Below are 27,174 nucleotides of genomic sequence, written 5' to 3' on the forward strand. Positions count from 1 at the left end.
TAGATGTGAGACTTTAGGGAAGATGAATGAACTCATCAGAGATTGATTAAAGAGAGCATTTCATCAAGGTTTTAAAGAATGGATAGTAGTTTGATAGCCACAGAATATGTTCCAGACACATATAAATCCTGACCAAAATTATGAAAGAAAAGTGACCTTACGGTAGACTTTTCTTTCTTTTCCAAGGGTTGTTGGACCAACCCTTCTGAAAATCATTTACAATGCTGAATAAAATTTAAGTCATATTTTAATAACATTGAAAAGCTGGCAGGATGGTAAGGCTTTAAATCTTAGTGAAAGCAGGAACTTCATTAGATGGAGAATGGAAGCCACTTTTCCTGGTGAACTTCTGCTTTTGTTTTTTCTCATCTTGTGGATGGAAGGAAGAAGTCAAAGCTAAAGACTAATTAGAGTGAGAAGTCTAATAGGTTTTCCCTCGTGACCCCCAAAGGTGTACACCCTTGGCGTAAAGCTCAATTGAAAAGCAAACCCACCTCACTCTTCCATCTTCAGTTGGGAGACTAGGGAAAAATGGCTTTGTTTTAAGCAGAGCTAAAAGGAGAAAAGTCCCTGAGAAGATGTTACCACAAGTTGATTCTTTTGTGGATTTGCAATCAAATCTACCTTCCTTCCAAAGTCCAAAATCCCTAAGTCATGGAGACTAGTCTGGTGCTTGGTAAAAGCAAATGCAAATTCCTCTGGAAGAAGAAACTTCAATACAGATACCAAATATATTTTCAAATTGCAGCTTAATAATTTAATTCATGATTTGTGAATCAATCATAACAGGCTCTTATTGTCTTGGAATATCATATTTTCCAAGAGATTTGACAGATACTCTTGTCTTCATTTGCATTGGTTGGCATATGGTAGTTAATTCTTTGCATGTATTTCAGTTTCCTCTATTTGAGGGTATCTCCCATTGTTCACTTCATAAAGCACTTGCCTTGTCATGAAACATAAAATTGTGATTATTTCTATGGTAACAAATAGTTGTATCATTAATGTCAAATTATACCCTACTGCTCTGTTTTCATACCTTTTTTGTATACACAACTTCATTCTATTGCCTAATCATAGTAAATTTTTAACAGCAATTAAACTCAACATGTGGTACTAACTGTGCATAAATCTAGAGAAAGAATATCAATATGAAACCTTTGTTACCAGGTTTGCAAAGCATTGACAAATAGGTCTTAACAACAGCCTTTCTGAGAGCAATTAGAAGATGCATTTTGATTTCAAAGATACCAAAGTGTGGGATCCCTGGGTGGCTCAGCGGTTTAGCACCTGCCTTTGGCCCAGGGCGTGGTCTTGGAGTCCCGGGATCCAGTCCCACATCGGGCTCCCTGCATGGAGCCTGCTTCTCCCTCTGCCTGTGTCTCTGCCTCTCTTTCTCTCTCTATGTCTATCATGAATAAATAAATAAAATCTTAAAAAAAAAAAAAAAACACCACACAAACCAAAGTGTAAAAAAAAAAAATCTTGGAATCAGAGAAATGTGATATAAAAGTGAACTAGTAGTTTAAAAAAAAAAAATCTTGGAATCAGAGAAATGTGATATAAAAGTGAACTAGTAGTTTTAAAAAAAGAAATAGAATATCTAGGGGAATAATGGGGAATCCCAGTAATATTTAAAAACCAATAAATGTGACCGATTTGGGTTTAGACAGCTGAAGAGAATTAGAGAATTGGAAGGGAGATCGTAAGTCCTTTTTAGAATATAACTAGGAAGTCAAATGGAATATATGGAAGGAAGGTTAAGAGATGAAGGCTAATGTGAAATAACATGTTTAATTGGATTCTGAAAAGGAAGAGGAAAGGAAGAAGGAGACAAACGTATTACTTGAAGAGATTAATGAAATGTTCCAGGATTAATGAAAGTCCACAGAATTTCAAGCAGAGTAAATAAAACTGATTTCATACCAAGATACATCATAGTGAAACTTTAAGTGGTTTTGCAGAGAACCAAAGAAAAAGAAAAATCTTAAAAGTTGCCAGAGAAAAAAAGATCTTCAAAGAGATGACAGAAGTAATAGCTGACTTTTTAGTAATAATGATGGAAGCAAAAAGGGTGACATCTTTGAAGAAAAGACTTATGAATCTATTATTTCCAACCAAATAAATTTTTTTCAAAGTAAAGTGAAATAAAGCCATGTTCAGAAAAACCGTTCAATTCAGCAGGAAAATATAACAATTTAAAATTTGTGTGTACCTCAGTGTCAGAGCAAGCACAGAGAAATGAAAATATGACAATCATAAGGTTTTTTTTTCTATATGACTTGCCTTATTAGTTTTTTTAAAAACAACACTTCAGTAACTGAAAGAATGCATAGACTAAAAATGTCAGTGAAGATGCAGAAGACTTAATAGAATTGACAAGCTTGATAATAAGGAATTTATGTAGAACACTATACCCAACATATATTCCTTCCGACCACGCATTTACAAAAATGATATGAGACCTTAGAGCAAATTTCAAATGATCAAAATAATAGAGTATGTTTAACAGTGACAAATATATTTTGATCAATATCAGATTAAAACTGAATGAAGGTTGTGAAATACCCTTTTAAGTAAACCTTTGATTAAAGAACAAGTAATAAAAATTAGAGTTTTGAAGGGCACTTGTGTGGCTCATTTAAGCATCTGAGTCTGATTTTGGTTCAGGTCATGATCTCATGGTTGTGAGATGGAGCCCAGCATCAGGCTCTGAATTGGGTGTGGAGCCTGCTTAAGATTCTCTCTCTCCCTCTCCCCTGTCCTTCCTCCACTTCTTTCAATAAATAAGTAAGTAAGTAAGTACCTGAATGATAAACATACAACATTTTATTTTATTTATTTATTTATTTATTTATTTATTTATTTATTTATTTATTTATTTATTTTTAAAATTTTTATTTATTTATGATAGTCACAGAGAGAGAGAGAGAGGCAGAGACATAGGCAGAGCAGGCTCCATGCACCGGGAGCCCGACGTGGGATTCGATCCCGGGTCTCCAGGATCGCGCCCTGGGCCAAAGGCAGGCGCCAAACCGCTGCGCCACCCAGGGATCCCCATACAACATTTTATAACTTGATGGGAAGTGACTACACATGACTTAGGAAAATTTGTGGCTTTAAATATGTTTTTTAAAAAAGGCTAAAAATTTATGAACTAGATATTTGTAGTCATAAGCCTTTAAGATCCTCACATCCTGGTAGCCCCACCCTTTTACAGTGGCCTCCTACGGTGTACCAGGATTCTTTTGTGACCATAGAATTTGGCAAAAGTATATCATTTCTGAAATGAGAAAAGACACCCTTGTTTTCATCTCAGTTACTCCTTTTTTCTTGGATCATTGACTTGGAGAAGCCAGCTGCTATGTTTTGAGCAGGTCTATGGAGAGGCCATGTTATGAACGGAAGCCTTGCCAGACACCACATTAGTGAGATTGAAAGTAGTTTTTCCAGCCCAGTCAAGCTTTGCTAAGACCACAGCCCTACTTAACATCTTCATTATGATGATGGCTCATTGGAAACTCTGAGCTGGTTTTGAATTCCTCACCCAAAACACTCATAAAATATTTGTTATATAAGCTTCTGAATGTATTTAATTTGTTATGCAGAAATAGATTAATATGCTATCCATTTCAAGAATAATAAATCCAAAGAAAGTAGACTGAGGGAAATTATAAGCTCTTCAATGTGAAAATTCTCAAATTTATTGTTCTGTTTTTCTTTTTTTTTTTTTTAATTTTTATTTATTTATGATAGAGAGAGAGAGAGAGAGAGAGGCAGAGACATAGGCAGAGGGAGAGGCAGGCTCCATGCACCGGGAGCCCGATGTGGGATTCGATCCTGGGTCTCCAGGATCGCGCCCTGGGCCAAAGGCAGGCGCCAAACCGCTGCGCCACCCAGGGATCCCTATTGTTCTGTTTTTCAATTGTTGTAGGAAATATACAAGAAGATTGACATGTATTGAGTATATTTAATTTTAAGAAATCATAACATCTTGGGATGAACTATCTGGTTATATTAATTAGGAATGTGGAAATAAGATTAATAGTGCTTTCTTTTTTTTGTTTTTTTGTTTTTAAATAGTGCTTTCTTTTGCAAATCTTTCTAGTAGTCATGGTGACATAAAGAAATTATAAGGTTTTTTTTTTTAAGATTTTATTTATTCATTTCATTTATTCAATCACAGAGAGGGGGAGAGAGAGAGAGAGAGAGAGAGAGAGAAGAGACATAGGCAGAGGGAGAACCAGGCTCCCAAGTACCCCAGGATCATGACCTGAGCTGAAGGCAGATGCTCCACCACTGAGCCACCCAGGCATCCCAGGAAATTAAAAGGTTTATTGCAAAAATTAATCATACTGGATGTAGAAAATGATAAGTGGCTTTAACATCGCTAAAGGGATAACTAGACATATACATTCTGAAGGACATACATAGCAACACCTATGTTTTTTGTCTAAAAACAAAACCTAAATTTGATAGTTTCAAGATCTAATTATTTGGAAATACAGAGTACTGAGGAACATGTAAAATGGCATAAGAGCATACAGTCAGCAAAACCCTGATGTGAGAAATACTACCTCACAGATGACCCATTGTCTTCAACAAATAAATTATGACCAAAAAAAAAAAAAAAAAAGTAATAGAAACCTATAGGTTTAAATAGACCTAAAAAATACATCATCCAGGGCAGCCCAGGTGGCGCAGCGGTTTAGCGCCGCCTGCAGCCCCAGGCGTGATCCTGGAGACCCTGGATAGAGTCCCACGTCAGGCTCTCTGCATGGTGCCTACTTCTCCCTCTGCCTGTGTCTCTGCCTCTCTCTCTCTCTCTCTCTCTCTCTCTGTGTGTCTCTATGAATAAATAAAAAGCTTTTAAAAAAAATACATCCTCCAAATGTAATTTATGGACTTTATTTGGGTCCTGATATTATCAAATAGTTAAGGCATTTGAACACTGATATTAAGGAACTGCTAATTTTTTCAGATGTGATATTTGATCATAGTTTTTAAAAGATCTCTTGGGACTATGTATTGAAATATTTGTGGATGAAATGATATATCTAGGTTTGCTTCAAAATAATCTGGTTGAATATGGGGATACAGGTGAAAGAATATTGGTCTTGCATGATTTGGTAATTGTTGAAGCTGAGTCATGTCATTCTAAGTATTTGCGAAATTGTTTAATAAAATGCTTTTAGAAAGCAGAAATTAATAAACATAATGGAAAAGATTTTAAAAAGTTATTTCTTTGATAAAATAAATGAAATTGAGTCAGGAAGATAAGGTTCATGATTATATATGTTTTGAAAATTTCACATTATAACCACCACTTCTAATGTCATTCACACGGCATATTTCATCTTAAAAATAATATATTGTTTAAAATCTCATTTAACCATTCCTAACTAGTGCTTCTCAAATTTGATTAAGTACAACCATTTTTTTCTTCTTTTTTTCCCTAACTGTCCATCATATTTGTCCAAGTGAACAGTGTCCTTAAGTACTTGCTCAGGAAATGCTAACTTCTCCCGTTTATCTATTTACTTAATAGGACTAAATATTGTACATCTTTGAAAATATCTTGCTATTTTCTGTCTGTCTGGAATTCCCCTCTTCCTCTTCCTCCTTGAGTGTGTCTGATTATGATGATCTATGAATACTTTTAGTGCTTCTGCTCCTCACTTATTTCTAATTTTGACAGTCAATAACTCCCTTTTTATTTTTTTTTTAAGATTTTATTTTTAAGGAATCTTTACCCCTAATGTGGGGCTCAAACTCATAACCCTAAGATGAAGAGTTGCATACTCTACCAGCTGAGCCAGCCAGGCTTCCTCCTTTTTATTATTTCAGTACTTTTTACAGCTGCTTTATTTCTTATGCTGTATGCATTTATTTGTTTATGCCTCTTTTCTGCTGAACAGTGAGCACTTTGAGGATAAGATTATGCATTTTTTTGGGGGGGTAAAATTGATTTAAAGTTTTGTTTTGTCATTATAGCTATAGAGCCTAGTATTGTTCTTGGCTGTTACATGGTCATGTACTTATTTAATGTTTTTTTTTTTTTTTTAATTTTTATTTATTTATGATAGTCACAGAGAGAGAGAGAGAGAGGCACAGAGACATAGGCAGAGGGAGAAGCAGGCTCCATGCACCGGGAGCCTGATGTGGGATTCGATCTCGGGTCTCCAGGATCGCGCCCTGGGCCAAAGGCAGGCGCCAAACCGCTGCGCCACCCAGGGATCCCTATTTAATGTTTTTTGATGTATCTAGGTTCTGTCAGAAAAACTTGAGGACTGACCTGAAAGATGAATTACCATTTGTTATAATGTTTCTGTTGAGGGGGGATTTATCTTCTTTTGGTAGGAATTAGAAACTATATTATGAATATAACCGACTTAAATGAACTCTTATTTTTTTTTTTTTTTTTTTTTTTTTTTTTTTTTTTTTTTTTTTTTAATTTTTATTTATTTATGATAGTCACAGAGAGAGAGAGAGAGAGGCAGAGACATAGGCAGAGGGAGAAGCAGGCTCCATGCACCGGGAGCCTGATGTGGGATTCGATCCCGGGTCTCCAGGATCGCGCCCTGGGCCAAAGGCAGGCGCCAAACCGCTGCGCCACCCAGGGATCCCCTAAATGAACTCTTATAATGCAACTCGTATGTAAGTTGGGAAATGCCCAATATTGGTTGAAATATATATACATATATATATATTTAAAGGTTTATAGTTTTAAAACTTAAAGGACTATTACAACCCAAATATCTTTGCATGGAGGAAGTAAGGTGTTCCCTATTCTTACCTCTAACCCCACCCTGTAAGAACTAGATGAAGTTGTATGGATCTCTTAATTCCATTACCCACTAAAGCCTCCCAACAGGGAAGTGGATGTTAAGAGAAGATAAAAGCCTTCTGTGTATTAATGTAATTTAAATAATCACATTTGGCTAGTGGCCACTGTCTCTTAAGTGTTTAAACTTCTTCCTGTGATAATGGGGGCCATTGAAGGTATTTTAACAGGAGGGAAGAAATGTTTAGATTTAAATTTAACAAATCCCATTAGTAGCTATGTATAGGGAGGAGAAATTGAAGCTGTGAAGACCAGTAGAGAACCACCTAACAGTTCAAATGAAAGACAGTTTTAAACACTGGCAGATGACTGGATGAATATTTGAGGGCAAAATCGATAAAGTTGTTTTTGTAGTTATTTCACTAAGTGCTTATTTATTACATTAAATCATGACCAACTTGATAGCAAGTCTGTATCTTAATAATGGTAACCAACATGTTTTGAGTAATTGCTAAATGACAGGTACTGTTGATTGCCTTAGATGTATTATCTTATTCAGTGCTTTCAACACCTTACGAGGTAGGAAACAATATTATAGATGAGGAATAGATCAGAGAGATCAAGTGACCTGCCCAAAGCCATACAGATAGTAAATGCAAAGAGATTTGGAAGGAAAAGAATACAATTAAAATCATGGAAGGGGAATCAGGAAATAGTTAAATATGTTTATGTGTTGCATAGAATATTCCTATTTTATGGGAGTTCCCTAGTTTTGGCACATGAAAGATTATAAATATTTTAATACATGAGCATATACTATGTGCTAGACATTATTTTAAGCCCTTGACATATATTAGATTATTTACAGCCCTATAGGAAAGGTATTATTATTTTACTTTTTGGGGGAAAGGTATTATTATATTCATTTTTATAGAGAAAAAAACTGATAATGCAAACATAGGATGACTTATTCGAGAAAGTGGCAGAGCAGGTATTAGAGTCCCTGTAATTTGGTCCCAGTGCTCCTACAGTACATAATACATCTGTGTGTTGTGTGTAAATAGTGTACAAATAGACATTACTGTGGTGTTTCAGTATACCGAACTCTTAAACATGAAAGTGACTTAGTTTGAGTTTAATTAATATTGTTCCTGTAGAGTGGGTAGGTTAAGGGTCTGCTTTTGGCTCAGGGCATGATAGGGCTGATCTCAGGTTCCTGGGATTGAGCCCTGCATAAGGTTCCCTGCTCAGTGGGGAGTAGGCTTCTCCCTCTCCTTCTGCCCTCCCCCCCCCCCCCCCCCGCTTCTGTGTATGCTCTCTCTCTCTCTCTCAAATAAATAAAATCTTACAAAAAATAATATCATTTCTGGGTATGTGGACATCTTTTTGTGTTTTTTGGCAGTAAAGTATAGATTCTCTAAGAATTTTGTCTGTGTAGAATGTGGCTGTGTTATGTGTTGAATTATTTATAGCCTTGAGTTTACTGACCCTGAGTCTTTTCCTCTATTTGCTCACTAAAGCTGTGCTCATAGTTCAAAGAGAGTGTAGTGTAGTGGAAGGAGCACATTTGGATTCATCTATCTTGCATTTTAATCCCAGCACTATCAATACTAAATCTGAGACTGGACAAGTTATATTTTCTAGAACATCCCTTTTCTTTCCTACAAAATGGGGAAATGAAACCTCTGGATAGGTATAAGGAGTAAATGCAGTGGTACATATTTAAAAATGCCTGCTATAGTACTTACTTAGCACATGGCATATGCTCAAAAACTGTAGCTGCTTTACTTTTTAAAATGAAGCCTTTCCAGATTTGAGTACCATTTTTTTTCTGTATAAGTTGTCCTGCTTCCTAGGGGAGCTCTGTACACGCCAACCACTTGTAACCCTGACCTTTACACTTTGAACCAGATACTGTACAGTTCCTAAATAAACTATGAGGAGAAACGCATTAATTCTTTATGGTGTTACGAGACTGTTTTGTGTCTTTTACAGAGAGATAATCCTATGCTTTATTAAAAGCAAGAATGATAAGGAAAACTCCACAGCTACTTGTATTTCTGTTATTCTGTTCTGAATGGATAAATGAGTAACTGAATAAATGAATAATGTACTAGTTGGAAATAAAAACAGCAAGTAATGGAACCCTTGAAAATTTCTCACATAAGGTAGTTCTTTTTCTGAAATACTTCCATCTTGTTTCTCAGTGATGATGTAGATAGTGGCAATTTACAATCCGATTTTGGAACAGTGTATTAATAGAAAAAAAATACACAAAAGGTCACCAGTCTCTGTATATTCTGGGAACATTCTTTTAGCAGTTCTGATTTGTAGTGTAATGCTTTTATTTTAGGGAAATAAATTACTTGAGTTCCCTTTATCCAAGTGCAGTGCCTAACCAATAGTGACTAAGTAAAACTTCTGAGTATTGTTGAAATTGACTGCAATAAGGAAGGGTTAAGAGAGGGAGGAAATACATTTGAGCATCATTTTTAACGATGCAATTTATATTTAAAGAGATATGTCTGAGGAATAATTTTATTTCAAATAAACTGTGAGATATAGACCATAAAATGCACACATTTTAAGTGTCAAATTTCATGTTTTTTTTTTTTTTAAGATTTTATTTATTCAAGAGAGAGAGAGAGAGAGAGAGGGAGGGATGGAGGGGCAGAGACACAGGCAGAGGGAGAGGCAGGCTCCATGCAGGGAGCCCGACGTGGGACTTGATCCCGGGTCTCCAGGATCACGCTCCGGGCTGAAGGCGGCACTAAACCGCTGAGCCACCTGGGCTGCCCCAAACTTAATGTTTTGTTACAGGCAAACATTTGTGTAACCACTTACATAATTAAATAGAAAATTTCTATCACCTAGGAACGTTCCCTTTGTGTCCCTTTATAGTCAGTCCTCTGAAAGACAGCCAGTGATCTAATTTCTCTCATCATAGCCTGCTCTAATGAAATCGTACAGTGATACACTTTAATGCCTGGCATTTCTTGCTCAGTTATGTTTTTGAAATTTCTGTTTGTTGTATCAATAGTTAACTCAATATTATTCCTGAATAGCATTCCGTTGTATGAGTATAGCACAATTTCTTTGTCAGTTAACTCATTGATGGAATTTTGGGTTGTTTCCAGCTTTTGCATACTAAAAATAAATCTTTTATGAACATTTTTGTACATTTTTGTAGTTATGTGTTTTTCCCTCTCTCAAGGGAAGACCATGTGGTATGTCTATGTTTAACTTTAAAAGAAACTGCCAAACTATTTTCTAAATGATTATACCATTTTATACTCCCACCAGAAGTGTGTGAGTTCTAGTTGCTCCACATCTTCCCCAACACTTAGAAGGGTCAGGGTTTTTAGTTTTGGCCATTCTAGTGAGTGTGTTAGTGGGTATTCCATTTGATTTTTATTTGCTTTTCTCTAGATAACTAATGATATTAAACATGCTTTCATTCACTGGTCGTTCCTATATCCCCTTTCGTGAAATGTCTGAACTTTGGCGTTTTTTGTTTTGTTTTTAGATTTTATTTATTCATTTATTCTTGATCCCAGAACCCCGGGGTCATGACCTGAGCCAAAGGCAGATGCTCAACCATGAGCCACCCAAGCACCCCCATTTTTTTGTTTTTAAAGATTTTATTTATTTATTTATTTATTTATTTATTTATTTATTCATTCATTCATTCATTCATTCATTCATTCATTCATTCATGAGGGACACAGAGAGGCAGAGATGTAGGTCAAGGGAGAAGCAGGCTCCCTGCAGAGAGCCTAACGCAGGACTCAATCCCAGGACCCCAAGATCACAACTTGAACTGAAGGCAGACACTTAACTACTGAGTCACCCAGGTGCCCCCCACTTTGCCCATTTTTAAATTGAGTTGTCCTTTTGGTAGTGATTTTTAGGAATTCTTTATATATTCTTAGTGTAAGTTCTTTGTCAAATATATGTATTAAGAATATTTTCAGCTGATATGCCTTGCCTTTTCATTTTCTAACTGGTGTCTTTTGATGAGTAAATGTTTTTAATTTTGATTAAGACTTAACTAAGTTTTTTTTTGGTTTGTGATTTTTGCGTATTAGTCAAGAAACCTTTGTCTACCCCAACGTTGCAAAGGTATATCTCCTATAAAGGTATATTGTATCTCCTATATTTTCTTCTAGAAGAGTTTAATTTTAGTTTTTGTTTAGATTAATGATCTATATCTGATTTTATTTTACTTACGCATCTTGTATTTCTCATTAATTCACTAAACAAATATTTATTGAGCACCTGCTCAGTGCCAAGCACTGGTTAGATATCCATTAGTAAACAAAAAGAAGTCACTCATGGTAAGCCCTTAGAAAGGCCTTGCACTTGTGAAGCCTACATTCTCAGGGAAATGACAGACAATAAACTAATAACTAAATAAAGGACACAGTATGATAGAAGGTGAGAAAGCACCACAGGAGGGAAACAGAATAGGGTTAGGTAAAGTTAGTAAGATTTGCAATTTTAAGACAGGATGGTAAAAGTAGGCTTTTGAGAATGTCATTTAAGGAATGACTTGAAGATGAGGGAGTTAGCCATTCATTCATCTATCTGGGGAAAGAGTGTTCTGGCTAGAGAAAATAGTCTTTTGACTGTTGAAGGGCCTTACGGTAGAAGTATATCTAGCATGTCCCAGTAATAACCAGGAAGCCAGGGTAGTAGAGGGTAATAGTGGATAATGTCAGGGAATAGAGGAGGGCAAATTGTTTAGAATCTTATAGGACATTGTTAAAATTGTAGCTCTTTGAGTGACATGGGAAGCCATTTGAGGGTTCACTATACTTTCTATTTTATTTATTTTTTTGACAGAAAGCGGGCACAAGTAGGGAGAACAGCAGAGGGAGAGGGAGAAGTACGCTCTCTGTCAAGCAGGGAGCCCAATGCAGGGCTCAATCCCAGGACCCCAGGATCACGATCCTAGCTGATGCTTAACTGATGGAGCCATCCAGGTGCCCCAAGGGTTCACTATACTTAATAGACATTTTAAAATTTCACGTGTGTTTTCCTGAATATCATTTAAGAGATTTCATATTATTGCTTCTATATGCTTATAGGAATGAAAGCATGTTTTTTTTTTTTTTTTTTCCCCTGACAGGTATACTTAATATTGGTTTTCTTTTTTTCAGAAAGATCCAGATTACCTGAAACTCTGGTTGGACAATTTTGTTTCTAGCTATGAACAATTCTTAGATGTTGACTTTGAAAAGCTGCCTACCAGGTATGTAGAAATACTTAATTTTCTATTCTTAGTTGACTTTGTGAATTTGAGGCACAAAGACTTCACTGATGGCCTATTACAAGGATAGCAATTATGTGACATACATGATACTTCTGCATAATCCTGCTCCTATGGCAGACTTTGTTAATTCATCATAGCATGTTTGCCTGCTAAAATGAGACCTGGCTTCTTGAAGTAAAGATTACGTTGGTGAACTACAACCAAACTAGGTGTCTTGCAATTCACTTCATTTCTAACACTACCTGGAGTCAGTGATAGATCCCACAAAGTAAGGGCAAAGTTCTCAACAAGACTGCTCTCACTTAAGACACTGGTTGCAGATCCTGGGAGCCACTCATGCCTCTGACCAACTGGATATAAGTTTGAAAGTTTTCACGACTCCTTCAGGTTCAGTAATTCATTAGACTCACAGAACTCACTGAGAACACTATACTTATAATTACGGTTTTGTTATAGAGTGAGGCCTTAGAAGACATCTTGGAGGAGATGAAATATTCATATTTTTCAAAGTTAGAGTTAAAAAACACAAAAATGATAGAAAAATTCAAATTTTGTGGAAATTACTCTGCCAACCATCATTCTCCATTCACAGTTCCCAGGCCCACTTACCAGATAAAAGTTTTTACTTTTTTTTCAAGCCATCTTGAAGACCTTATAGCTGTTACTAAGGTAAGAGGGGTTAGGTTAGGCTGGGATAAAAAGCTGGAGAAATGAGGAGACCCTAGACACTTTTAGCCACAAAAAGAACTCCCATTTATAGAGATACATTGAGATGGAAGGGGAGAAATGGGTGGTGGTTGATAATGAGAAAGAGTATCTAAGGAATTAAAAATCTTTAAGGAGGAAAGCATTTGCAGTTTGGGGATGGGGATAGTCCATCAGAGGGTGGACATGGGTGAATTGAGTCTGGAGGATCAGAAGCCAGATCATGAAATGCCGTGTATGCATGGCTAATGGACTTTGATTTTTTGTTGTGGAAGATGTGAGGCTCTGCAAAAATTTTCTACATGACAGTGTCATGATTAAGTTTGCTTTTTAGGGATCCCTGGGTGGCGCAGCGGTTTGGTGCCTGCCTTTGGCCCAGGGCGCGATCCTGGAGACCCGGGATCGGATCCCACGTCGGGCTCCCGGTGCATGGAGCCTGCTTCTCCCTCTGCCTCTCTCTCTCTCTCTCTCTCTCTCTCTCTGTGACTATCATGAATAAATAAATAAAATCTTTAAAAAAAAAAAAAAAAAAAAGTTTGCTTTTTAAAAGTCCCTATAGTGGTATTAGGTTAAACTGGAAAGGGTTGAGACTGAAGGCAAGAAGTGCAGTTAAGGGGTAATTTTAATAATTCAGAGAATAAGTCATTAGAGCTTTGGACTGAGGCATTGAACTTAAGATGTGCTTTAATGCTCAGAAAGCATTAGTGCTTCATTATTTATACATACAGTTTCAGTGTTCTTCCTTATTAGCTAATTTGTAACAGGTTTATAAAGGTTGAAAAGTATTAAGTCTTGAACTCAAAATAAGATTACATATTGATTTCTACTCATAAAAGAGTACTTTTGTGGTTTATGCTTAGAAGTGGTTTTATTTTAATAACTTGCAACTCCGTTAAATCATGAGCCTAAGGATTCATGGAGTCAAGACTTGGGCCTTTGAATTTTTGGGATATTGAAATGAAGTCTAAAGTTTATAAGATGCACTTGTTATACATGTCTTTCTTGGGAGGTCATTTCTAAAAACTTTATGTAGACTTCTATTGCCACTGTGTTTATTTATTTATTTATTTTTTAAAAAGATTTTTATTTATTTATTCATGAGAGACAGAGAGAGAGAGAGAGAGAGGCAGAGACATAGGCAGAGGGAGAAGCAGGCTCCAAGCAGGGAGCCCAATGTGAGACTCGATCCCAGGACTCCAGGATTATACCCCGGGCCATAGGCAGGCACTAAACTGCTGAGCCACCCAGGGATCCCCTGCCACTGAGTTTAAAATAAGATGAAGGGGATCCCTGGGTGGCACAGCGGTTTGGCGCCTGCCTTTGGCCCAGGGCGCAATCCTAGGGTCCTGGGATCAAGTCCTGCATCGGGCTCCCAGCATGGAGCCTGCTTCTCCCTCTGCCTGTGTCTCTGCCCCTCTCTCTCTTTCTCTATGTCTATCATGAATAAATAAATAAGTCTTAAAAAAATATGATGAAAAATGCCAGAACAGTGTTTTATTCATGATTTAGATGGTTTATTTAAAATTTTATTTCATATCTGATAATACTAAACCATGAATTTAGATTTTACTAATAGAAATGTTCAGCTTTTCAAGTGAATATACTATGTGCATGATATATAAAAGTGGTCTGTTCACCTTAAAGATAAAAAACAGATAATCCTTATTTAAATTAAACTGACTTGATAGAACTTCTAAGAGAATTCATGATGCAAGGCAAGGAATGTTTTTATCAGAATTTAAAGCCTTGCAATTTAAATTGGACTTTTTCCTGTGTTAGATGGAGACAACAATGGGCAGCTGCTTAATACAGACATTCAGTAGTCAAACAGGAGTGAAACAGAATTCTGGAGATTGGAAAATTTTAGCAAAAGGAGCTTAGAATTTGGGGGCAGCAAAGTCCTAATGATGGGAAAATGCTTCCAAATTCTTAAATCCTCATCACATTAGGAATATGGCCAAAACTTTTAATTTTATCTACAAGTAATTTCTAACCAAATCCCAATTTTATAATGAACATAAACACAAGAATAGATTTCTCTTTTAGAAGCTAATTTTTTTCTGTCTAGTAAAAATGAAAATAGAGAATGGGACAACTAAGGAAAATCCTTTAAGTAGGATTGAAATATTGGGAAATCTGATGTAGGTTTCTTATTGACTTATGTTTTTGGAAAAGTGAGTGGGAATAGTTTAGTTTGGTCTTGAAAATCACTTCTATTTAAGTTTAAATCTTTATTATTTTGAAGTTACTGTGTTTTTTAATCACCTCTTTTTAGCTTTGTAGCAAGAAAAGTATATAAAAATGGGAGTTTTTCGGGTACCACTAAAAAAGAATGAAAGAATCCAAAGTACGAGTGAAGTGATGCCCAGACTAAAATGAAACATGTATTTTTGTGACATGATTATAGAATTTGGCAACCTTGGTAATGTGCTGTGTAATTGCTGTGTAATTAAGGGCTTTATTTTGTAAAGTACTTTGTGTTGTGGGATGGTTCTGAGAGAGGCTAAAAATATTTATCATGTATATTTATATAACTACTGGTAATGTGTTTCAAATTTTTCTGTCTACAATGAATGAAATAGCTTTAAACTTAGTGTAAAAATAATAGTAAATCTTCATATTAAGCATTATCTGAAGAAGAGACTATTTAAAGTATGATTGTCATTTAATCATAATAGCTCTTTATGGTGCTCCTTTGCGATTGGGTGTTTTTCTTTCTTTTTTTTTAGATTTTATTTATTTATTTGAGAGAGCTGGAGTGCAGAAGCAGTGGGGAGGGACAGAGGGAGAGGGCTAAGCAGACTCCCCTACTGAGCAGGGAGCCTGATATCCTGGGATCATGATCCAAGGCAGACACTTACTCAACTGAGCCATCGAGGTGCCCTGTTTGGGTACTTTTCTTAATAGAGATAGGAAAATTAGTATTCAGTGGCTTTATGGAAAGATCCTTAGGCTTTAGTGATTATATGTTTAAAACATATTTTTTTAAAATTTTTTTTATTTATTTATGATAGTCACAGAGAGAGAGAGAGAGAGGCAGAGACATAGGCAGAGGGGGAGAAGCAGCCTCCATGCACCGGGAGCCTGACGTGGGATTCGATCCTGGGTCTCCAGGATCGCGCCCTGGGCCAAAGGCAGGCGCTAAACCACTGCGCCACCCAGGGATCCCTAAAACATATTTTTATAGTTCTTTACATATTTTTAGGCTTTAGTGTTGTATGTTTAAAACATATTTTTATAGTTCTTTACATATTTCATAGTTAAAAGTGCACATTGACCTTTTGGTTTCAGAACCCTGTGAAATAGGGCAGATGATATTACAATTTTATAGATTAGGGCATATAAGGGATTATGTGAAGTGCTTCGTGTTATAGAGGTGGAACTTAGTCTACAGGCCTTCTGACTTTGATTCTAGGGGAATTGTGTTATAAGAGTAACCCGTCACATCTGGTCTTGGCTTTTGTCCTTAAAGAACCAGATGGTCTTCTTACCCAGAAACCAGATGTCACAAAATATTGATATATTATTTTTTTTAAAAGTTATTAATGCTCATGCTTAGGGTTTTTCATTTACCTGCTTATCTTTCTCCTTCCCATTTGCTGGTTATCTTCTCTCCCTCTTCTAACCACATGGCTTGGGGAGCCTTTAGTAAGTGAATATCGTTTAGTAAAGCAGTTGACAGATATTAAACCAGTTATAGGTACTTCATTTTTATTTGCTAGTTATTGTTCCTTTTAGAAATGGTATACACACATATATACACATACATATTTTATTTCTAGGTAGAAAGTGAACTACTAATTCTAAATATTTTCTTTCAAAATAGCACAATTGGAGATATTATTATTATTTTTAATGTTTTATTTATGTATTAATGAGAGACAGGGAGAGAGGCAAAGACACAGGCAGAGGGAGAAGCAGGCTCCCTACAGGGAGCCGATGTGGGACTCAGATCCCGGGTCTCCGGGACAATTGGAGATATTAAATAGATTCTCTAACTTCCTCTTTTCAGTGAGCCTCTTCTGAGGTAAGACTAACTTCTGTGCTCTACTAATCTTCTAAAATGTCACACTGATCATCTGGTGGTGCCTTGCAGAGAAAGCACAGAGCATCTGGAATAAAAGAGTTTCTTCAGGATTTGAGATAAAAATGCAATTCATTTAAAATTCCAAAGATTTTCTTGTACTTAATGACCCTTCTTATTTTTTCCCCTTACAGGGTAGACGATGTGCCTCCAGGAATATCTCTACTTCCTGATAATATTCTGCAGGTTCTAAGGATCCAGCTGCTACAGTGTGTTCAGAAAATGGCAGATGGGTTAGAGGAACAACAACAAGCTTTGTCAATTTTGCTTGTCAAGTTCTTCATTATTCTTTGCAGGTATCTGGTACAAACAAACTAGTTACATGTTTTAAAAAGTTATTATCAAAATAATGCATTTATTGATTATTAATGGTGTTGTTCATATGGAGCTTTAAAGATTGAGTATATCTTTTATGAAAGGCTTTGATTTGTTATTGTATTGGAAAGCTTTTTATTTATTTTTTTTACTTAATGTTTTATTTCTTTTAAGATTTTATTTATTAGAGAGCACAAGCAGTGGGAGGGGCAGAGGGAGAGGGACAAGTAGACTCCCCGTTTAGCAGGGAACCCAACACTGGGCTTATTCCCAGGATCCCAAGATCATGACCTGAGCTGAAGGTAGATGCTTCGCTGACTGAGCCACCCAGGTGTCCTTAATGTTTTATTTCTTTATTTGAAGTGGGCTTCATGCTCAATATATGGCTCGAACACACTACCCCGAGGTCAGGAGTCTCATGCTCCAACGACTGAGCCAGCCGGGCCACCCCTATTGGAAAGCCTTTTAATTTCCATACCTAGTTATAGAGCGATTCAGTCAAGATTAAAGAAAAAAAAATTACTCTAAGGACAGTGACTGGAATTTTCACCTAACCAAGAATTTGTCACGGCGATATTTTCTGTGTGATCCTCACCTGTAAACATATGTACATTTTTACTACTGTGCATTATCATTTGTGAAATGTATTTTTCTAATCTTTCATTTTATAATTTTACCAAAGTATAATTATTCTATAGCTTATATTTCCTGGTTTATAGATAATTAGGTCTGTGGCACTTAAATTTTGGTGTGCATAAATATCAACTGGGCAGCTTAGTAGGCATACAGAGCTTGAGCCTTATGAAAATTCTGACTTCAAAGAGCTCAGGCATTCTAATTTTTCATGAGTTTCACATTAACCTGTATATACAAATTTAAGAACTGTTGGGTTAGGGGCATTGTATACCTCTTTAAAGTCTGCCTTCTTTTTGGAAGCCATTTCCTATAATATATACTATTTGTTTTATAAATATTTTAGAATTAATTAGTAGACAAACAGGGACTTAATTTACTGTGCATTTATTTACCTTTCACTTAACTGCTCATGCATTTGACTACAAAAATCACAGAAAGATTGAGCAATAATTGCTAAAATGTTTCTCCCCTAATTTAGGCTCTTCTAGAACTGTACTTTTCTGATTTTATACTCTTTATCATCCTTTCTATTTAGAAAAATAATACAAGAATTAAAGGGTTGAGGGGAAAAAGGATTTACTTAGGTGATAAAACATGAGTTGGTCTGTTGATCTACAATATTTTGTCCTATTAACTACTTAGTATAGTTTTACAGAAATCAGAAATCCTATAGATAAATAACTGTTTTAAATCCAATATGCTTAGCTCTTTTTAAAAAATAATTTATTTATCTTAGAAAGAGCATGGGTGGCATGCATGCAATTGGGGGGGAAGAGCAGAGGGAGAGAGCGAGAATCCCAAGCGGACTCCAAGCTGAGTGCATCTTTTGGTTGAAAAATTTTTTTTTTTTTACTAGGAGCTAATAATCTCTGATGAGAAATTTAATGTTTATTTTATTTTAAATTTAATGTTTGATAGCTGCCAATTACAGAATATGTTTCTATTTCTAGAGACTTCTCTGTTTAAAAAATTCTTAAAAATTTTTAATAGGTTTTATGTTGTATAGCAGTTTAGTTTTATATAAAAATTTGGAAAAAATGCAGAGTTCCTATATGCTTCTTCCACTCCATTATTAACATCTTTCATTAGGGTGGTAAGTTTGTTACAGTTGATGAACTGGAAAGATATATCATTAACTGAAATCTGTAGAGTACATTAGAGTTCACTTTTTTACAGTTCTATGAGTTTTGACAAATGCATGCTGTCTTGTATCCGCCATTACAATATGTTACAGAATGATTTCATCACCTTAAAAATGCCGTGTTCACTTTTTTCATTTCTCTCATGTCATGCCCAACCTCTGGCAACCACTGATTTCTTTTTATTGTAACTAGTGTTGCTTTCCCAGAATGTCATATATGTGAAAACATACAGTGTGTACTGTTTTCAGACTGACTTCTTTCACTTAGCAATATAGATTTAAGGTTCTTCATGTCTTTATGTGGTTTGATAGTATCTTTTTTTTTTAAAGATGTTATTTATTCATGAGAGAGACACACACACACACACAGAGAGAGAGAGAGAGAGAGAGAGAGAGGCAGAGGCAGAGGTAGAGACACAGGCAGAGGGAGAAGCAGGTTCCATGCAGGGAGCCTGACATGGGACTCTATCTTGGGTCTCCAGGATCACGCCCTGGGCTGAAGGCGGCACTAAATCACTGAGCCATCCGGGCTGCCCAGTGTGTATCTTTTTATCACTGAATAATAATACTCAGCTTATGGATGTGCACCTTTGTGTATTCATTTACCTAATGAAGGACATCTTTGTTACTTCTAGTTTTTGGCAGTTACCAATATGGCTGCTGTAAACATTTGTGTAGATTTTTGCATGGGCATAAGTTTTCAACTTGTTTGGAGCCTTGGGTAAATATTCTCATTCTGTCAGGACCTCTTCCCTTTCCCTGAGGCAGTACATCTGATTTATTCTCTCCATTCTGTTCCTTGGAACCTATGAGGGGAGGTCTTCATGCTCTGTCGTTACTTTTCTGGGGAATGTGGGTATCAACCTAGGCTTGGGGGCCTTTCTGCTCATCCCTTAGTGTCTTATCCCTCTGCCCTCTGGCACAGCTTTTTTCTGCTCTTCGTTTTATCTTTATCTGAGAAGCTATGTCCCTTGTGCTGTCTCTTTCCTGTCCTACCTGTGCCCTGCCCTCCAGCTTGTATTTAAGTCCCTGGCATGCCCCCCACTCCTAGGTTCCCCTCTGGTATCATGTCAGGCATTTTGTAGGGAAAAGCCCCTTAGGGAAAGATGGAAAGGACAAAAACTAAATAAATTTCCACTGGTCCTCAGGTGAGCTAAGGATTTAAGTAAGGAAAAAAATAAAGAGAAAAATAATTCTGTTATGAACATGAATATATCTTCAAGACCCTACTTTTGAGTCTTTGGGGTACATATACAAAAGTGGACTTGCTGGATCATATGGTAATTGTATTTTTAATTTTTTGAGGAATTATAGACTTTTTCAGATCAGTGGCTGTAACATTTTACATTCCCATTGTTGGTGCTCAAATATCTCAGTTATTCCATGTCCTTGCTAACGCATGTTGTTTTCTGTTTGCCTGCGGTTTCTTGTTTTGTTTTTTGTTTTGTTTTGTTTTGGAGGGGGAGCAGAGAGAGAGGAGAAGAGATAGAATCTTAAACAGGCTCTATACTAGGTAGAACTCCATCTCAACCTGAGCCAAAATCAAGAGTCAGATGCTTGGGATCCCTGGGTGGCACAGCGGTTTAGTGCCTGCCTTTGGCCCAGGGCGCGATCCTGGAAACCCGGGATCGAATCCCACGTCGGGCTCCTGGTGCATGGTGCCTGCTTCTCCCTCTGCCTATGTCTCTGCCTCTCTCTCTCTGTGTGACTCTCATAAATAAATAAGAAATTAAAAAAAAAAAGTCAGATGCTTAATTAACTGAGCTGCCCTGGTGCCCCGTTTTTTTTTTTTTTTAAGATTTTATTTATTTAATCATGAAAGACACAGAAAGAGAGAGAGGCAGAGACATAGGCAGAGGGAGAAGGAGGCTCCCTGCAAGGAGCCTGATATGGGACTCCATCCTGGAACCCAGGCTTGTGCCCTGAGCCCAAAGCAGATGCTCAACCGCTAAGCCACCCAGATGTTCTTTTTTCTTTTTCTTTTTCTTTCTTTTTCTTTTTTTCTTTTTCTTTTTCTTTTTCTTTTCTTTCTTTTTATACTAGCTAGCATCCTAATGGGTGTGAGGGACTATCTCATTATAGTTTTGATTGGCATTTCTCTAATGATTTTTTTTCTCTAATGATTTTTGATGTTGACTATCTTTTTGTGTCAAATATCTCAGTTATTTTTTTGGCCATTCACATAGTTCTTCAGAGAAATGTCTATTCAAGTCTTTGCCCAGTTTTGAATTTGGTTGAATTTTTGGATGTTTAGAATTAGGAACTCTCTATATACTGGATATTAATCCTTTGTCAGACATATGATTTGCAAGTGTTTTCTTCCATTTTGTGAGTTGCCTCTTTACTCTTTTAATAATGTCTTTTTTTTTATAGTGTCTTTCAATACACAAAATTTTTCAGTTTTCATGAAGTCCAGTTTGTTTTTACTTTTGTTACCTATACTTTGGTATCATATCCAAGAAGTCATTACTAAATTCAGTGTCATAACACTCTTGTACTTTATTTTCTTCTAAGAGTTTTATTGTTTTAAATCTTATACTTAGGTTCTTGATCCATTTGAGTTAATATTTGTATACAGAGTAAAGTAAGGGTCCAGCTTTGTTCTTTTGCATGTGGATATCCACTTTTCCCAACATCACTCTTTGAAGACTTCCTTTCCGTATTGAATGGCAGCACCCTTGTCAAAAACATACATGTGAGGATTTATTTCTGGGATCTCTATTTTATTCCATTTGTCTATATGTCTGTCTTTCTGCCAACATCACTGTTTTGATTATTATAGCTTTGTACTAGGGAATAAATCAGAAAGTGTGAGTCTTCCAGTTTGTTCTTATTTTTCAAAATTGTTTTGGCTATTTGGAGTCCTTTGGGATTCTATATGAATTTTAAGATGGGTTTTTCTGTTTCTGTAGAAAATATTTTTGGGATTTTGATAGGAATGGCATTGAATCTGTAGATTACTCTGGGTAGTATTGATAATTTAATAGTAAGATGGCCTCTGATCTGTGAACATGACATGTGGTTGCATTTATTTATGGCTTAAGATTTATTTCAGCAATTTTTTTTTAGTTTTCATTTTACGCCTTACACTTCCTTGGTTAAATTAATTCCTAAGTATTTTATTCTTAATGCTGATATAAATGGAATTGTTTTCATGATAATCCTTTCTCATTATTGTTTATGTACAGGAATGCAGTTGATTTTTGTGTGTTGATTTTTTTATCCTACTACTTTACTGAATTCATTAATTCTAATGGTTTGTATCTAATTTTTTTTAAATATATTTTTTATTTATTTATGATAGTCATACAGAGAGAGAGAGAGAGGCAGAGACACAGGCAGAGGGAGAAGCAGGCTCCATGCACCGGGAGCCCGATGTGGGATTCGATCCCGGGTCTCCAGGATCGCGCCCTGGGCCAAGGGCAGGCGCCAAACCGCTGCGCCACCCAGGGATCCCTGTATCTAATTTTTAAAGTTTCTTTATATAAGATTATATTTGCAGGGAGATAAATTTTACTTCTTTTTTAATTTAGATGCTTTTTATTTCTTTTTCTTGTCTAATTGCTTTGGTTAGGCCTTCCAGTACTGTGTTGAATAGAAGCAGTAAAAATGACCATTCTTGCCTTGTTTCTGTCTTAGAGAAAAATCTTTCAGTCTTTCACCATAAAGTATATGTCTGCTGTAAAATTTTTATATATGGCTTTTTATTATGTTGGGGTGCTTTTGTCCCTGACCTTTTAAGTTCCCTGAAAGTTACTTCAGCCAGAGAGCAAGGGCTTGCAACAGTTGGGTGAGATATACTAACAATGGCTGCCTGCCTTTTTCATTTCTGTGATCAGAAGCAGCAGTCAGTGATCAGAGCACAAATCTCTGGTATTTGAAGGACCAGGGTTCTTCTGTCCACCTTGGTGCCTTTAACTTGTTAGCAAGCTGTTAGGGGAAGATGTACAGACCTGCCCACCACATGGGTGGGGGTGAGGTTGGGTGTTGCTACTGTGCTAATAATAGCTGAAATTTACCAAAATTAACCAACATTAACTGTAGTTTACTGTCCAAGGTCTTCGCTGGAAGTTGCCAGCATTCAGCAAACTTCAGAATTCCAGAATGAGTTATATCCAGTAAGTTGTTTTCTAGGTGTGGAGACAGATTCATGGTGATTCCTGTTTTTCCATCTTCCTAGAATCTTCCATAGGGTCTTTGAGCTTTACCTCGCCTTTACTTTTTTCTTTTCTCAAAAAAGTCATGCCAGTCTGACTTCTTATATTAAGAACTTGGTTAATTCCATTGTTTTTCCTCTTCTTTTAGCATCGGTTGTATTTTAAAGGTTTTTTTCAATTTCACAATGTCTCAGAACAGAAGATTAATAGATTTTAGTTTATTATTCTAAGAAAAAGATTGATGATGTTAGTTATAGGAAAATGTTAGCATTATGTGTCCTATCTTGTCTTGTAAAAGTGGTATAAAAATGAGGACCATATTTTAATTAAACACCAAGCACTTATTGACCCACTCACTGCTTTAAACAAGACATTATATTATGCCCTTGTAGGAATGTACAGATGCTGGGTCTTTCTATCAAGGTCTTTCAATATATTTTATCTATATCTAGATATCTAGATATAAAGGAACTGTAATTTCAAAAAGCAAAGTGAAAACCCTAAAACTGTACATGTGTTATAATGGCAGCAATATGTATAAAAACCAAACTAAGAATCTACATACAAAAAAAAAAAAACCTGAAAAGAAATAATTCAAAATGTAAATAGTTGCTAACTGTTGAGTTGTAGGAATATTTCTGATTTTTTGTTTCTCTTTTGTTTCCACCTTGTGATATTTTTCATTTTTTCTGTAACAAATAATTGCTAATCAGCATGTATTTCTCTTAAACATTTTGTTTACAGTAGTTAAATGGAGCTTGAAGTATGTTTCACATTCTTAGTGGAAAATCAGTTATGTAAACCATATCGATTTTAAGTTTTATTTTATTTTATTTTTTTTTCGATTTTAAGTTTTAATGAATGTCATTCATATTTCATTTGCCAACATGTATTTTCAAAAATCAACCTGAATACATGAGCATACACTTTTGTTACTATTCATGTGTAATTAGTATTCTTTTCTTTCTCACAGAAATCTCTCCAATGTGGAAGAAATTGGGACTTGCTCATATATTAATCATGTCATCACTATGACAACACTCTATATTCAGCAAGTAGGTGAATTAATATATTCCTTTTGTTGCTTTACTGAGAGTAACTAAGTTTTACTTTTTTTAATATTTACTATTAGTAAAGTTAAATGTTTTTAGAGGAGGTAATAAGTGAATTAAAATTACTGTTAGGTACTATATATTTCAGACATCTTAAATGTTTTATCTAAAAGTAGGAAGCAATAATTAATATACTTATTTTAATTAAAAATTAAAGTTTTATAAATGGCTTTTTATAATGACATAATTTGTCAATATATGTATTATATATTATTACTATCAAATAGCCCTCTTAGTGAAAAGATACTTGCTTTTGTTACTCATTTGAAACTCTTCCTAGAAAAAAAAAAGAAAAGAAAGAAAGAAACTCTTCCTAGGCCATATTTAAAATTTGAAAAATTATATCCAGTCCGTATGATTAACTGACCCTTTAGACTCAATTGGAATTCAGGTTTATTTGAATAAAAATGATTTATTAGATTATTAATGAAACATGTTGCCTTTTAATGATGTAGATAAGAATGTTATACCATTTCATATTTTTAACTAAATATAATTTTTTGTTTACTTTCAGTTAAAAAGCAAAAAAAAAGAAAAGGAATTGGCAGATCAGACATCTATTGAAGAATTTGTGATCCATGCATTGGCGTTCTGTGAAAGTTTATATGATCCATATCGGAATTGGAGGCATAGAATTTCAGGGTATGTCTTATAAATCATATTGCTTATTTAAAACCTGAATGTCAAAAAACAAAACAAAACAAAACAAAAAAATAAAACCTGAATGTCATAAATATTTGTAATTTTTTAGTGTAGGTCTTATTCTCATGACAGAAATATGTAAGATGTGTATAAGACCCCTATCTCTATCTCTGAGATAGAGAACTGTGTTGGAAGTAATGAATTCGTGAAAATGGCCACCTCCAGATAATAAATTTACTCTGAACCTTTATTTTATAATGCAATTGAATGCTAAGAATCTGATAGGAAAATTTCAAAGTACAGTAACATCAAGTAGAGTATACATATTTTTCAAGGAAGTTCTCTTCTTTTAAGCTTCTTTCATAGTATGAAATGATTTTTTAACAATATTTTGTCCGGGGCAGCCCCGGTGGCGCAGTGGTTTAGCGCCGCCTGCAGCCCGGGGTGTGATCCTGGAGACCCGGGATTGAGTCCCACGTCGGGCTCCCTGCATGGAGCCTGCTTCTCTCTCTGCCTGTGTCTCTGCCTCTCTTTCGCTCTCTCTGAATAAATAAATAAATCTTTAAAACAAAACAAAACAAAACAAAAAAACAATATTTTGTCTGCTTTGTGTGTGTGTGTGTGTGTGTGTGCACACGTGCGTGCGCATGCGTGTGCATGCATGCCTGGAAAGAATTTTATTATAAGCAGTTACCTCATGTGATTTTAGAGCCGGACAAGCCCAAATCTGCCATGTGGGCTGTCAGGCTTGTGACCCAGGAAAGCTAAAGCCTGGTTGCAATCTGAAAGCTGGCAAATAGAAAGCCAGTGTTCTCGTTCTCTAGTCCAAATGTAGTCAGGCTGGAGACCCTGAGGTGATGATGGAGGTGAAGTCCAAAGACAGTCTGCTGAAGAATTCCCCTTTGCTTAGAGAAGCTAATTTTTTTGTTCTACTCAGTCTTTTCGCTGATTGATTGAGGCATTTTGTAGCCGGTAATCTCCTTTATCCATATTTCACCAGTTTAAATGTTAATCTCATCCAAAAACACCCTCCCAAGTTGACACATTAAATCAACCATCACATTGTTCTAATACTTTTCTTGACTGTTCATTAACAAGAAGGAACTAATGACCTTCTGAATACTTCATTTTTTCCTCCCACCCCACCATAGGAACAGCTTGAACCAGAGTAAATAGGTACTTACTGTCTAGCAGGAGTCCTGCTTTATTTTTTATTTTTATTTTTATTTTTTTAATTTATTTATGATAGTCACAGAGAGAGAGGCAGAGACACAGACAGAGGGAGAAGCAGGCTCCATGCACCGGGAGCCCGATGTGGGATTCGATCCAGGGTCTCCAGGATCGCGCCCTGGGCCAAAGGCAGGCGCCAAACCGCTGCGCCACCCAGGGATCCCCAGGAGTCCTGCTTTAAAGAATAGATAAAAATAATTTGTACTTATTTAAATCAAAAAGCCTAAGCAGTACCTAGCTTTTGCTTTCAGTGCACTTATGTTGTTGGGAATTCATTTCTCTAAAATTTGTGTCAAGTAAACAGTTCTTCTATAAACAATTTACTTAGTATTGAATACTTCCTTGTCTGTTGAGCTTTAATAGATCTCTTTTCCCCAGAGAGAAAGTGCTTTGAATTTTCTTTGGCAAAGATATTTTATCAGTCAGGATAAGACAGATGATGTTGCAATAACAAACAAGGGATTAGAATAATAAAGGTTTATTTCTTGTTCATGCTGTTTGCCATCATTGGCAAGAAACCCTCAGTCATCACAGTCACACAAGATCCCAAGCTGACAGAGCAGCAAGCATCTAAGGCTTTGCTAGTTACCACATGGGAGAAAAGAAAGCTCTGAAATATCTCACGTTAGCAATTTAATGCTCTCATCTGGTCATGACACATTTTGTTTTCATTCAGAACTCATTGGTCAGAATTAATCCCACATCACCATCTACCACAGTGAGATCAAGAAGTTCCACTCTGTGACTAGAAGGGGTAGGCATTAAAGTAATTGGCAGACTGTACTGTCACTACCTTTCGCCTCTGCCTGAGCACTGCTCATGACTCTTTGAAGATTGTAAGAGGCACATAATAGCGTTCCATTTGTAGCCTTTCTACTCATTTATCACTTTGGTTCTTGACTAATCCATGTTCTCTCTCTCTCTCTCTCTTCCCCCCCCCCCCCCAAAAGGCTTTATTATTTACAGAAGTGAGGGAATCCTTCTTGTCTACTGCTTTCTCATTGCTGCCAGGACATTGCTTAGCTCCTCTCCCCTTTTGGTATGGACATGTGTCTCCATACTTTACTTTTCTTGATGAACTTGAGGGTGCTCT

The 27,174-nt window shown here is 36.1% G+C and overlaps 1 protein-coding gene across 9 annotated transcripts in view; it reads left to right on the forward strand.

Annotated features, from left to right (window-relative positions):
- The window catches only part of NBEAL1 (neurobeachin like 1), a 178,045-nt gene that overhangs the window by 13,189 nt on the left and 137,682 nt on the right, over positions 1–27,174 (forward strand). For all 9 annotated transcript variants that reach the window (XR_005385234.1, XM_038585400.1, XM_038585404.1 and 6 more), the window contains exons 3-6: positions 11,947–12,038; positions 16,983–17,144; positions 24,071–24,152; positions 24,724–24,851. Coding sequence is in view for 8 of the 9 variants with exons in the window: in XM_038585400.1 (XP_038441328.1) it covers positions 11,947–12,038; positions 16,983–17,144; positions 24,071–24,152; positions 24,724–24,851 (464 nt within the window). In the remaining variant the exon portion in view is untranslated. The remainder of the gene's footprint in view (positions 1–11,946; positions 12,039–16,982; positions 17,145–24,070; positions 24,153–24,723; positions 24,852–27,174) is intronic.

The sequence above is a fragment of the Canis lupus genome, chromosome 37, assembly GCF_011100685.1.
Source record: "Canis lupus familiaris isolate Mischka breed German Shepherd chromosome 37, alternate assembly UU_Cfam_GSD_1.0, whole genome shotgun sequence".
NCBI classification, from domain to species: domain Eukaryota; kingdom Metazoa; phylum Chordata; class Mammalia; order Carnivora; family Canidae; genus Canis; species Canis lupus.